The sequence below is a fragment of the Sus scrofa genome, chromosome 6, assembly GCF_000003025.6.
Source record: "Sus scrofa isolate TJ Tabasco breed Duroc chromosome 6, Sscrofa11.1, whole genome shotgun sequence".
Taxonomy (NCBI): Eukaryota; Metazoa; Chordata; class Mammalia; order Artiodactyla; family Suidae; genus Sus; species Sus scrofa.
This window is the reverse complement of record NC_010448.4, coordinates 143,265,073-143,280,405: the sequence shown is the minus strand read 5'-3', so window position 1 is coordinate 143,280,405 and position 15,333 is coordinate 143,265,073. Positions and strand designations below refer to the sequence as shown.

The 15,333-nt window shown below is 39.4% G+C and overlaps 1 protein-coding gene across 1 annotated transcript in view; it reads left to right on the top strand.

The window, feature by feature from the left end:
• Window positions 6,414-15,333, top strand: part of LRRC7 (leucine rich repeat containing 7) — a 538,317-nt gene continuing 529,397 nt past the window's right edge. The window contains 1 exon segment of the mRNA XM_021096484.1: window positions 6,414-6,922. Within this exon segment, the coding sequence (XP_020952143.1) occupies window positions 6,921-6,922 (2 nt within the window). The 5' untranslated portion in view covers window positions 6,414-6,920.

The window sequence follows — 15,333 nt, the reverse complement described above, 5'->3', positions numbered from 1 at the left end:
AGTTGCTTTAAGTATATACATATTATTTTTAGGAGGAAAAAAGTGTGTTTTATGATTTTATATAGACGTGATATTACCCAGAGATGTCAAAGACATTCTCAGAAAATGTTTATGCATTGATGTGTTATTGAACTCATCTACACTATTTAAAAAATATGTATTTAATTCTTCTTAGCCGGTCTTTTTACTTGTATTTTATTTTATTTATTTATTTATTTATTTTTTGTCTTTTTGCTATTTCTTTGGGCTGCTCCGGCGGCATATGGAGGTTCCCAGGCTAGGGGTTGAATCGGAGCTGTAGCCACCGGCCTACGCCAGAGCCACAGCAACGCGGGATCATTAACCCACTGAGCAAGGGCAGGGACCGAACCCACAACCTCATGGTTCCTAGTCAGATTCGTTAACCACTGTGCCACGACGGGAACTCCTACTTGTATTTTATTTAAGATAAACTCCCTACTGGAGTACTGGTATGTTACATTTGCTATGAACTGCTTGTGAGAGAATATTGCCAGTATGATGTAGTTCTATGTATGGAGTGAGGTAGGAATTAATTCTGGTTTATGTTTCAATTATACTCCTGATGAGATAACTGACTGACTTCTGCCTCCCAATTATTGTTCAAGTTTCAGTCTTTGTATTTGGTTCCATCTATCTCTCTCAATTGTTTCAGTTGAAAACTAGACTAAAGTACTATAGTTTCATAATAAATATTGCGAGGGAAAACAAAGCATTTCATCATACTTTTTTAAATATGTCTTTGACTTTTCTTCATTCTTTCTTTTTGGGCTATTAATTCTTAAGCAAAAGTAGATCCATGATAGCTTCTTTAATTTTTCTCACACTGTGATCTCTTGGAAAGAACATGATGGAATATAATATTAAAAAAAGAGCATATATGTGGTGTGTGTGTGTGTGTGTGTGTCTGAGTCACTTGGCTTTACAGAAGAAATTGGCACAACATTATAAATCCACTATACTTTAATAAAAAAAATTAGATAGACAATGAACTTTTCTGCTGCTAAAAAAAAAAATTTTATTCTTTTAAGGAAAAAAAAAACAGATTGTAAAATCACAACAGCTTATCCTATCTAGTCATTTTCAGATAGTTTAAAGTCTGAAAGATAAAAATTCTAATTATAAAAGTTTAGGAGGGAGTTCTGTCATGGCTCAGTAGTAACGAACCTGACTAGTATTCATGAGGATGCTGATTCCATCCCTGGCCTCACTCAGTGGGTTAAGAGTCTGCTGTTGCCATAAGCTGTGATGTAGGTCACAGATTTGGCTCAGATCCTACTTTGCTATGGCTGTGGTGTAGGCTGGCAGCTGCAGCTCCAATATGACACCCGGCCCGGGAACTTCCATATGCCTCAGGTGCAGCCCTAAAAAGAAAAAAAAAAAAAAAAATCTAATTATAAAAGTTTTAGCATGCAATATAGGAAAATATATTTATATTCTTGTATTTATATTCTTGGGATGGTAAAGATTTTCTTAAACTAGATACAAAGCACATATCATAAAGTACTGATTAAGTTGACATTAAATCAAAACTTTTCATAAAAATGTACCATATTATGAAAACTGAAGATGAGCTAAAACTGACAATGGATTGGAATCCATGATACGCATAAACACATCAAGAAAATCCAAGTGAAAAATGCATAAAATATATAAACAATTCACATTGGAAATTTGGATAGTTAACAAATATAAAAAGTACTCAGTCTCATAAGTAAGCAGGAAAACATGCATTTAAGCTGTAATGAAATACCATTTCACACCCCTCAGACTGGACAGGACAGTATGAAAGTGTCTGGTAATACCAAGTTCTACCAAGATGTGGATTAAAAAAAACTTTTATAAATTTTAGTGGAAATGTAAACTGTTTGAAAACACTTGAATATTGAATATACTCTACAACCCAGGAAATCCACTCATAGATGGCATATAAAATAGAAAAATAGTCATACATACACATAAAGAGATATAAACAAACATGTTCATAACAGCATTACTTATAAAAGCAAAAATTGTCATCAGATACACTATCATGTAGTAGTAAAAATTAGTGAATCAGAGTGACACATATCAAGATGATTCATTCTCACAAACATAGGGTAGTTTTTTCAAAATCAAAAGCAAGTTGCAAAAGAATACATACTGCATTATATCATTTCTATAAGGATTAATTTTCCAAAGCAATATAAAAACATTGTTAGCAGCAAAAGGGCATGAATTTTATTAATGTACAAATGTACAAATAAGTAAAAAATTTAGGAATGAGGTTAGCTTTGTGGGGTGAGAGGAGAAGACACAGAGGAATGGTAGAGGAAGTGTCAATATTATTCATATTTTCCTTCTTAAGGTGCATGATGGGTACATCAGTGTTCATTGTAATTTATGTATGTAAATTTTTTTTAAATTAAAAATAAAAATATTAAAATATCATCCAAAGTAATTAAATGTAACAATAACCATTTTCTTTAGCCGAATTTACTGTTAATCTGAGTGGTTAGTGTCACAGTAAAGGCCATCTAACAGATTAATTTGAGGAAGAACCTAATGACTCCCACTTCCTGTTCAGAGCTTCTCCCTGTTTTCAAAAGCTAACAGCACGCCATTCACTTATGGCACCCCCACTGATCCTGATCCCGACCTATCAAGATCTACCAGCTCCAAGGTCTTCAAATCTGTATCCCCATAATCAAAATTTAACAACGCTTTCTGTTTCCCCGAGGACCCATATCTAATTAAGCCAAATCTGCTAGGATGTTAATGGTTGGTAAAATTGAAAGTATTGTACTTTCCATACGGAGGTTTTTTAAAATCAGGAATCTCCAAAGAGGAAATCTTTTAGGACAAGGATTGACATACTAGATATCCATTTCAAAAATTTTAGTAGTGTGACTCAAAGGAATTGATTAACAGTTTATAAAATTTTGTGGGTGTAAAGTTTAGCCATTTATAGATGTAATCTGAACAACTAATCTGTTAAAACTGCCTTGATCTAATTTTTAAAGTTGTTACTGGTTTTGGTGCTGGACCTCTGCTTGAGTGACAGCCTAAGGATATTCAGCATTCATCTTTTTCCAATCTTCAGACAGTCATCTGCATTTCCAGAGTGTAGATGACAGGGCAACTTGGAATTTCAAGACAGCACCCACATTTGCATTTCAATAGTTCTGTAATTCTATGAAACCACTGAAATCTCTTCAATATGCTTCATTGTTTAAATAGTGAAGGTGGCCAAAATTTGTTCAAGATTGGAAGTCTTAGGGGAAAAAATCGGGCCATTGTATACAAAGCCTATTCCAAAGAGAATACCCTTCTTCCTTCTTATGTTTTTTTAACAGTAAAATCATGTTTGTTAAAACCCATAGGCACTGCATTACACCTGCACATATTTAAAATCTTTTTATCTACTTGGATCTCTATGGTCTGAAATGAAGATTCTTGGATATTACAAAGAGGAAAGGAGAACATATGGTTTGAAATATATTACATATTACATCAATTTTTAATTTGAGATTTCTCCCCACTGGAAGGGAAAATTTTGTTTTCACTTAGGAAAACAGTTTCACTTAACACAGGGGAGGTAACTTCATTGGTAGGTATCTCACCTGTTTGTAAGGATCTGTGGTTTCTTCATAGTTGGCTATGATTTTAAATTAAAAAAAATTTTTTCCAAATATTTTGGTAAAAGGAATGAATCCTGGAGTTAAAATAAGAAATTCTGAGTTGAAATGCAGGGCAATTGGGTACCTTTCTGAGATGAGTGTTCGTGCCTTTCCTATAAGTGTGGAAAATGTTATCCACCAGTTTTAGGAAAGGATTAAATGAAAGACTATATGTGAAAGTTCTGTGCAAACCGTATCCAAGAGAACTGGAAGCCTGTAAAGGATTGCTACAATTGTATAATTGTGTGAGGTTATGTTTTTTTCAGTTTTCAACTGATACCTAAAATTTTTCATCTAAACAACCCCATACCTCTGGGGTGGGAAGCTCCACAGACTGAAAACTAACTGGTTCACAGAGACTCAACTACAAGAGTGAGAGTTTTGAGCCCCACATCAAACCCTCACGTGCGGGGATCTGGCACTGGGAGAAAGAGCCCCTGGAGCATCTGGCATTGAAGACCAGTGGGGCTTGTGCACAGGAGCTCCAGGGGACTGGGGGAAAGGGAGACTCCACGCACACGGACTTTCACGTGCACTGGGTCCCAGGGCAGAGCAAGGTCTCCATAGGAATCTGGGTCAAACCTGACTGCAGTTCTTGGAGGACCTCCTGGGAAAACAGGGGTGAATATGGCTTGTTGTGAGGGATGGACATTGAAAGCAAAGCTCTTGGGAATATTCAGCAGCTGTGCCTTTCTCTAGAGGTGGCAATTTTAGGAAAATGTGGCCCCACCCATCAGTCAGGGCTGAGAAGCCCCAGGGCAAACAACAATCCAGGTGGGATCACAGCTCTGCCCCTCAGTAAACAGGCTACCTAAAGACCCCTCTGGCACACAGCTGCCTCTAATCCCATGCAGAGACTGAGCCCCACCCACCAGAGGGATTAGAATCAACTCCAAACAATTTTCCATCGAGCCCAGACACTGAGATGTGGCAACTGTTTACAAGGACAAAACAATGGGTGAAAAAATACAGCTCTACAGAGGTCAATTAAAAAATGTGTCCTTTTAATGTTATTTTCATCTCATTGCCATTTCAAACCCTTTTGTGGTGGTGTTTTATAACACATTTTTATAACAATAATCTGCCTTTTCAAAATATACTCCCATCTCGTTTTTCTTCTACATGCAAATAATATGATATACTAGGACGTTATCCTTAAAATTCAGCCCACCTTCATGGCCCGGGTAAGTGAAAAATAATCATTCTTGGTACTCTGCAAATTAGGTGTCAATCTCCAAAGTCTCTTCCTTGACAATCCCTAGCAGTCAGAAAGATGCTTTTTGACCTTGAAGATTTTAGCTTGGCAAATCTAAGAATATGAGCAAATGCATTTTCTTTTCAGTAAACTGTGAGCTTGCATCCACCCCACAGTGGCAATTGAATGCCATGCAGTCTGACTGTATTAGCCATGTAGAGAACCAAAGGGGAATTCCTTCTCTCTTATAATGAGGAAACAAAAAGCCTACAGCCTATATTCCACAAAAGAAAACAAAAATGATTCCAGAATAATAAATCTAATTTCAAAGAGAGAATTGACCCGTCGGGTTTAGAGAATAAAAGAGAAGTCTAAATATAGCACTAGCTTCGTCAATATTTTTCTTAACATATTGCTGTTTATGAGAGTTTAAGGAGAAGCGTGAGAGAATAAAGTGGCTGTGTGTGCGTTTACGTGAGTGTGTGTGAGTGTGTGTTCGAGGCAGGAGGAGTGGCGGTGAAAACATGAAGGGTAGTTGGAAAACCCCTTCTCTTTCTGCTCACTCCCAGGGCAGCAGCCCCGGCTCCAAAATGAGAGGGGAACGTGAGAACAGGCACAGAGGTCGTTGCTGTGACTGATGTGAAGCGACCGACCCGCTAGCAGAGACTTTTCTCCTTGGCAGCCAACAACCTGCAGCGGGAAAGGCGGGCGGGGGAGGAAACCCCGAGGAGGCGCTCCCGGCCGCCTCTTTGCTGAGATAGCAAGAGCAGCAGCCTGCGGAGCCACGAGCGCAGCGTCACCGAGCCGGTGCGGGTGCAGGGGCGCTCAGAAGGCGCAGAGGCCGGGAGGCGCTGGTGCGGCGGAGTCGCCCGCGCTGCAGGACGCCGAGCGGCGCCGCTCGAGCGCGGCGGGCAGGTCCAGCAGCAAGGGGAGCCCCGCGGCCGCGCGCTGCCGGGCGCAGTGCCTCCAGCACCTGCCTGGCGCACAGCAGGCGACTGAGAGAACCCAGAAAGCTCGGCCTGTTGTCCCGCTCTCTAAAAACAGCCTGTGCTGGAGCCGGGAGACTGCGACCATTTCAGTTCTCCGCCAGACTGGGATTTTTTTCTTCTCACAATTTGGGGGAAACCGAGTAGAGGTCAGAGGGGCAAGGCGAGAATCTCAAAAAGGGGCCGAGGGTTGTGAACGTGGCCACCCCCTTCCCCTTTGCTGGAAAATCTCCTTGACATTTTTCACACTTTGAAGCAGCTGCAGCTGGTGTCGTCGGAAAAGGGGGTGGGAAAAAAGAGAGGGGGCGGGGAGAGCAGGGAGACACAGCCAAGAGCCAAGAGCAGCGCCTCCTCGCCTGCCAATCCTGGCACCTGTGCACCGAGCCACTGCACCGAGGAGGACCCCACTCCGGGCGAACCCCAGGCTTGAAGCCACGGACACTCAGCCCGTTGGCAGCGGGTTCTCACCGGAAGGACCTGCAACCACACACTCGGGCCACAGCCGTCGCCTGCAGCCGCGGGAGCGCCTGGCCCTTCGGAACCGCCCGCTGCGCCTGGGTCTCCGGGGATCCTCGCCCAGGAAAGGCGCGGCAGCGGGCCGAGGGTGTTACAGAGTTGGGTGCAAGATTCGCCTTTCCTGCTCATCTCTTCTCCGCCCAGGATTTATTGTCTGTGGAGCCTTCTGGGGGTGGGGAGGGAGCTGCGCCTCCGCCACCGCCGCCGCCGCCGCCGCTGCTGCGGTCGCTAGCGCGGCGCGCTGGGCAGGCGGAAGCTGGGGAGTGGATGCGCTCCTGCCTCCCCCGCCAGCGCTTCGGGTTTCCCCTCGGCAGCTTCCCGCCGGAACCTCTCCAGCCGTCCACCTGAAGGACACCGGCACCATGGTCTAACGTGGCCCCTGCCTGGAATCCCCTCATTCGCCTCCTCTTCTTCTTCGCCCCTCCTCTCCTCCGAGGACCCTCGTGCTCACTCCACTGCGGACCCCCGAACACTTTAAGGAATAACCCTTGGCAGCTGCACGATTCACTCTCTCCAGAACCTCATGGGCAGTTTCTCTCGCCGGTGATGTGAGTAGGACACTATCGCTCCGTGGCCGGGGGTGGGGTGTGTGTGTGCGGGGGTCTCACCGTTTGTAGCCTTGGTGACAGTGAGCGCCGGAGATGCGGGACCCAGGCGGCCGGCGCGGGGCGGGGGTGGGAGGACCCGAGCCTTCAGCGCTCTCTGGGAGCTGCTTGCGTGGTGGCCCGTGGAGGCGGCGGGGATGTGGTAGGTTGCGGGGCATTTGGAATGGGGTGCCAGCTGTGCGGGTGCAGGGAGCACCCAGTGGTCTGCGCTAGCAGGAGAGCTTAAAGGGTTACATATTGCGAAAAGGAAAGGTAAAGAGCGAGTTTTGGCGCTGGTGCTGGGACCTTTGGTTGGGCTGAGGTTGATTTTAGCTCCTTATCATCTTGGGTATCTCCAGTCAGCTTTTTCCCGAAGGTATCTAAAGGATGAAGCGCTCCTTTATTCTCTCTCCCCCTACCCCCTCTCTCTCTCTCTCTCTCTCTCTCTCACTCACACACACACACACACACACACTTGTGGCAGGTCTCATCTGTCCTTTTATCTTAGAAGCTTCAGTATTACTGTTTGATGTCTTATTTGTTCGAATATATATATAATTATAAGCTCTTTCTGCCATTGGGGATTGAAGGGAAAGGGTGCGGTTTGGGGGGTTTGGAGGGGAAGAAGGAGTATAACATATTGGAGAACCAAAAGAAGTCGGGGAGCGATGGAGTGAAAGCTTTCTTCCTGGAAGTCAGGGAAAGCGATGTCTCCTTTCCCCTAAGCTAGGTAACTCCTGCCCACACATCTCCTTTGTGTTGCACCGCGAAGCTGGTGAACCTGCACTATTTCCAATCCCAGGGCTGGGCGCCCATTCAGCATCTTGCATCCTCCTCTTAGAATCATTAAGGATGCAGGACTAGTTTCGGATGCTACGTGGAAAAGGAGGGAAGCACATTAACATTACAATAACCATGGCACCTTGGCTCCTGGAGAATTAAACCAGCTGCCAAAGGTCTCCTGTCTTAGTGTTTGGGGGGTGAGGGGATAGGGTTGTACAGAATGCCTTTAAAAATAGTGTGACTTCATAATAACGGAGATGGCTGCAAAATTGCTTCATTACACTACTTCTTGGCCATCGGGCTGAATAAAGGACCCGCCTCCGCCCTCTCCCTCACTATCTCCTCCCCACCAAGTCACAAAGCAGGCGGGCTGGGCGAGAGGGCGCAGTGCCAGGCGAAGAAGGGAAGGGGTCACTTTCACAACTCCCGGGGGAATCGGCTTCAGAAGGAACCATCTGCGACTCCCACGACTCCCATGTTCCTTTCGAAGTTCTCCTTCAAAAGAAATTAGAAAAGGAGGTTGGGGGTGGCGCTCAGTGAGACTGATATGATATAAAGGTCCTCCACCTGCTCTTTTCCATTACTTTCCCAATACACTTTCGACACATCGAATTTACCTGCAGTGGTAACTGGGTCAACCACGTAAATATGTGTACCTGTTTAGGTGAAATGTGGTTCTCTTGGTAGATGCAAAGCAATTAGTATGTGAGCACATTTTAACCTGGGTAAAATTTCTAAGCACAATAGAGATTTCATAGCGTGGGCGAGAAGAGTGCATTCCAGCGAAAGCAGGACACGTGATCTCCAACGGGAGAGATACAGTATTAGGAACTCGATTTTCTTTGTTCCAGGCTGAGCCTATGAGATGCTCAGCATCCCTGTTGCTTAAGTCCACCTATAAGAGGGAAAAATAATAAAGTTGACGGGGGTGAGAATAGAATGTGGAGAAGCACATGTAGATACCTGTGAAGGATTTGAACCTTCTGCTCCCAGCCACCACCAATCTCTCCTCCTTTACTGCCCACCTGCCACCCACCCCCACTCCTCGCCCTAGCTAGCCCCCTGTTTAAAAGTGAGGCATTCCTTCCGGAGACGTGGCAGAAAAGTTCTCCAGCCTCTGCACACGTGGGTTCTCTAGCGCCTCAGAACCTGCTGCGTTTGGCAACAGATTCTGCCACCTCCCCAGTCCAAGTGTCACGCCTCTATCTAGGCGTCTTAAGTTGACTCTTAGAAAACCACCACGAGATTTTGTGCAAAAGACAGTACAGCAGAGTCAGATCCCCACTTCTTGAAGCCATTCATCACACCGGGAAGGAATGAGAAAGTAGGGATGTAGGAATGAATTTATTTTTCCTTAGAAATAAGTCATATGACTATAAAGTATACTGAGGATAGTGTTTAGCGATGTTTGTGTTTGGCCTCCCACGGAGTTTATCAGGCCTGTGGATGTCCTGAAGTGTGATTATTTGGTAATTTCATGGAGCTAGAACTTGGTCTGGACTCATCATGTAATTAGAGTTACTCGGGAGTTTCTTATTTCATTTTTCACTCCTTGTTTTATAAGTGATCTTAATGGGCTGAAGTTAAAAAAAAAAAAATGTGGGCTATTTCTGTCCTGTGCTGCATTGCATCATACTAATATGTGGTGGTAAGGAAAGCAGAGTCAATTTCATGACATATTATGAAGTGAGAGTTCTTTATACATTTTTTAAAAATACTTGACTGTCCAAGAAAAGATGTGTACTTACCATGGCAACCCTTACATTCCCCATCACGTGTGCCTGCACATATGCAGCTTCAGAATTAGAAACCACTTCTTAAAGAAATAAACCTGTTTCAGTTACAGTGGCCATGTTTTATTCTGAATTTTAGTGCTGCTTTAGGGTGGCAGTAAAAAATTTTCTCAATTAAAATCTCATTCCACTTTTGTTTGTAAGCTTTTAATTTTTCTGCTTCCTCTATAAAATACAGAATATAGCTTAAAGTGTTTTTGTGAATCTGTATTATTTTTGTGTGCTTTGGATTTTCAAAAACTGTGAAGATATAAATTAATTTCACTATAATTTTTATCAATTATGAAATCATTAAATTACCATGTTATCCACATAGTGTCAATTCCCAGGAGTATTTCTTAGATCTCTCTCATTTGTAGTTCTTGGTAATGGTAATACTTGATATAAAAATCTGGTTTCTTCAATTATGACTTAAAATGTCCACTTTTAAAAACAGCTGAAAATATGAAGATAAATTATATTTTCATTGATATATCAAAATTACACCTCTTTTTACTATGATTTTATCTTCTGATGACTTTTGCCTCAATATAAGGATGGATCCTTCATTCCATAATTTCATACTCAAATTAGCAGAGTAAACAAAGAGTAAACAACTATTGATAAATTACCATGTGATTTATTTCTAGATCCTTACTCCATTTTTTTTCCTTCAGATAAATTATTTCATAAATTTTGGAAAAAATCTTCATATAGAGAATATATGTTATTCACTGAGTATAACAATTACACTCACTCATCATCAAAAAAAGACATTACTTGGAGTATTTTGTTCTCTCCAGTAACAATAGATGCTTTTATTCTTTTTTGGGTATGTCTAATTAGTCACATGAATTTGCAGAATAACTTGGGGAGACCATTAATTCACATCTGTGACACAGAACAGACCTTTAGTTTGTGCCAAGCCAATTGACCATTAAGTAATTCATATCTCCAAGGAAAAACATATTGAAGATGATTCTAGGATCTCCTGATAACTCTGACATTTTGACTTTGAAGCTCTTTATTACGTCACTATATCAGTATTCAGTGGAGGGTTTTTAATGTATAGGATTAAAAATTGGAATTTTAATATTAAAATAGCAATTTGACCATATACTGTAACTATTAAATTATACTCTGAGGGACCACAAAATCAGAAGGGAGATGCCTAAATGGTAAGTTTTGTATTTCGTTAAAATACTGATTCATGAGTTGTCACTAAAACTAAAATTTAAAAGTGGTGCTATAAATCAACAATGTTTGGAAAATGATCAATAATATTTTTGACAATCAGTATTTATCCTTTATGAAGGAAATCAATAATCTTATTCCTTTATGAGCTTTCTAACCATGTTTTATGAATCAAGTTTGAATCATTGGAAATATTCATGTTTTTATAAAAAATACTCTAGTGCACTATCCTGAGGTAGTGAAAGAGGGTTAAGAAAACCATAGGTGCTTCCAGAATTAATACATGAGCTTGGTATATAAATCAGCCTCATTTAATGCTGTAAAATAGAAGTAGTGATGATTGCTAATTTATAATTCTAGTACATAGCAAATAATACGACAAAGTGGTACATTTTAGAAGATTACAACATAAACTTTTTGGTACAAATCAGGTTTACCACTATAATTGTGTGTGTGTGTGTGTGTGTCCGGTTGTATGTCACGACGGCATGTTAGTTTTTGAGGTATGCCATTGAAATAGTTAAATGTATTTATTTCCTGTCTTGGAATTAAGTGATTATGCTTAACATTCATGAGCCTCTGTGGTCAGGAACCATCCTTTGTCATCTTGCTTCCTTAGCCATAGTGCATGAACTGTAATCATAATTATAATAACAGCTACCAGCTCTATTGTAACCTACCATGAGTCAGGTGTTTCACTTCAAAATAATCCTTTAAGAGACATTATTCTTACCATTTAAAGGTTAGAAAATTTGGCTTCAAAGAGAAAAGTGGTAAGTCCATGTAACGTAGCTAGTCAGTGATGAAGATTTAAACCCAAATTTGGCTCCTGTACCTTTTTCTCCATACTATGCCGTCTCCTTCATAAGCAAAAATTGATGCTTGTTAAATGACTGAATTCTGTAGCTCATTGAATTATTTGCTATTGAATAAAGAAAACTTAATATTTTGAAACAGCTTTACAAAGTGATCTACATATCTGGCAATGCACCGATTACTTTTATGAGCGCCATTTAATATTGGTATAGAAGATAATGCTGCTTATCTTCCTGGCATACTTAATTCATGATGGGAACATTTAATAAGCTGTTACAATCTGTCATATCAAAATATATTAAAGAAGTGTTCAATAAAACAAGTTTTGAGTCAATAGCTGTCATATCCACTTTGAAACTCTGATGATATATTTGATATATAAACCTCTTGAGGAGTATCGCATGTGCTATTTAAATTATTAACCATAATGAAAAATTATCATGTGTCATTCAGTGACACATGGAAAAATTATTAAATAAATTTAATAGCCCAAAGGATTTCCTGCATATACTCACTTTCATTATAAATTAAAATCTCTATACAAAAATATTATTTTACTTGAATAAACATGAAAGCAATAATAGTTACCAGAGATGAAGTTTTGAAATTTATATTAGCATTGGCATGATCTGTTTATTTTAACACTAGAGTAGATGCAGTTGTAATTGTTCAACTAATTAATTTACTGGCTTCTTAAAGATGTGATTTCTTCAGTTGTGTGAGGGTTGTTTTGCTGTACATGAAGTTCAGTAAGTTTGGGGGCATGTTTAACTTCGGAGAGAGTGATACCAGGCCCAGGGTGGTAATATAACAGATTTATTGAGAACAAGGGGATTGCAGGGTACGTGTATGTTCAGATGAAGAGAATTAAATTTTGTGCCGTTCAAGAGGTAAAACAGTATGACAACAAGTAAGAAGCTATAGATTTCAATTATACAGAAAAAATAGGTGACCTGAAAAGAAAAATACTGACAGTGTAAGTACTATCATTATAGGATTTTTCACAGGGATAGAGGGAAGGAGGTGTACTGTGGAATACAGAGCCAGGAGAGGAAAAGATGGGAAAAACAGTGTAAGAGGGCTATTTTACTTAACTCACCAAGAGAAAAAATTACAGGCTTTTATGCTGCTATCATATCGAAAGAGATAAAGATATGTTTGTGTAGAGGCAAAATATTTTGTAGATGGCTGTCTGCATTATCAGATGCTTTGGTAATGGAAGGAAAGGCAAGAAATGAACCTTATTGAGATAGTGCCTAAATATAATGAAGACATTTGCTTCACTAAAAAGGTGAGTAATGGACACAAAGCCAAAAATGTGTCAGCTGAATTTGGAGAATTAATGTGACACAAATGGTGTAACTAAAATAATTTAAAATGTAAATAATTAGACTTGAGTGTTATCTGATTGAGTGTTCTGCATCTAATGTATTCACCATTGCAGTTCTTACCACAAGTAGGCATCTTTCAGAATCATGCAGGTTGGAGATGTTCCTCAGACCACGCTTTGAGCACTAATAGCACATTGAATATTTACCCAGTGTTATTCTGAGTCAGTGTAATTCAAGACGTGGAAAAAATGTTCTTTCCCTACTTCAAGTGTGATTAATTTCTTAAGACAATTATAAAAGCTATTGTAATTAAATCAAATACCTATTTAAACTTCCAGTGATTGTTAAATATTAGCAGTGCCCTTAGGGTAATACCATATTGCTGAACATTGGGCATACCACACACATACACAGACAGCTGTAATCGTTCTGTTCTAAAGTGCATACTCTCATATAGCTGTAATCTTACCATTTCGTGAGATCATAGCACTTCAGAAATGGAAAGGATGTGAGAGGGTCTTATTTTACAAAAAAGGAAAGTTTGCTTTCTTGTTCAAGGTCACACATCTGTTAGTAAGAAAAACATAAATACAACCAGATCACTTGGCTCCCAACCTCTGCCAGTAAAACCACACCCTTGGAATTAGTGGGGTTTTTAACACCTGAACAAAGGGAAATGGGGAAAACAACCTTAATCCAATAAATCCAGTTAATGAAGCCAGCCAATCTGATGACCCACCCAAAATATATTTTTTTCTCATTTCATTTTTCACTTGAACTTTGGCCTTAGTTTTTATTTGGCTTATGTTTTTTGGACAATTGCCTTATCTTTCCATTTTGATTTGACTGTCTAGGCAGTTTAATTCTATACATTTTACATTTATTGAGTATTTTCTTTTTTAAAGGTACCTTTATTTAAGGAATATGGAATTAAATTTCACTAATATTAAAGCAGTCTGAATTCCAATACTATATCCTTATTAATGAGAATTAAAATGTTATTTTATATTATTGATCTATTTTGTATAATGCCAACTAAATTAATAGTAGGTGATGGAGTAATGTTCAATTCATTTCAGATAAATGAATTCTCTTCTAAATTTGCTAATTTCATGAAAGATTAATCAGTGAGTTTTCTTAGCAAAAAGCAAGAATTATTTAAAGTAAGGTTAGACTCTTCTAAAATATATTGGCTTGTATATTGATTAGGAAAAATTTTTAATCAGGAAAATAAAATATGACGCAGTTTCAATTTTAAAAAACACTCATTTTGAGAATTCAGTGGTGGCACAGCCGGTTAAGGATTATCCCTGTCACTGCTGTGGCTCAAGTTTGATCACTGGCTTGTGAACTTCTGTAGGCTGTGGGCATGGCCAAAAAATTTTTTTAATTCAAAAATACTCATTTCTTTTAATTCTTTTTGCATTACAACATTACATTTTGAAGGGTCCTCTGAAATAATGAATTTCCTCTTAAATATTTGTTTGTCTGTCAGGTTATGAGCGTTATGACTTTAAAGAAAAAAGTTCTCCGTTCTTTAATCAGACAAATTTGAATAATGGCTCGTCATTTAATATTTTTTTCTAATGCTAAAATTCTGAGTCCACTTTATCTAGAAGCTTTGATTACTGAGAAAACTGAAGGCAAGATATTTTCTAATCTGCTGCCAAAATCTATTAGTAATACTTACAAAACATTTTTGAAATTATAATATACATCTCAAAATATGAATTTGGTTTATAAATAATGACAAGAAATATCTACAAACAAAAGCATTTATTTAACAGGACATACCTACATAGTCACATCTAATAACCCTTTTTAAAGGATGAATTAAAACTTCTTATCATGGCAATAATGCTGAAAATTGAAGAAAAAACATAACTAAATTGATGCATTACATATCAGCATATTAGCTATGCTTTTCATTTGTGGAATGGTTCTAATTCATGCCAGCTTTCAGTGTACCGTTCTGGGACCTGTGGGTGTGATAAAACGGAACATGTTTCTGCATCTGTGAATATAATCCCACACACCATTTTACATGACAAAATCTGAGTGTTTTAAGATTAGATTGAAGATAAGACAAGATGTCAACCTTTACCGGCCCAGGGTTTGAGCCTCCATAATAATACCTGTTAATCTTTCAAAATATCTAATGCTATTTGAAGAGATGTTATTTAGACATGTACTCTAAGGAGTAAGGATGTTTTGTGTTTGCTTGCTTGCTTGTGTATTTTCTTGCTTGCTTGCTTTTTCAGCCTCGACATAACTAAGGTTTGCTTCCTGCAGACAAAAAGCAAGCTGCTGAAACTCAAACACAGTAGATACCAAAGTGGGATATGAACAAGAGGAAAGGCAATGTACTTTTGTACTTTGGTACAGGAGAAACTACGAGAACTGCAGTACATATTTATTTTCTCCATAAAAATTATAAAGAAAATAAGCTATTACAAATGTGTGGATTAACAGGATCACA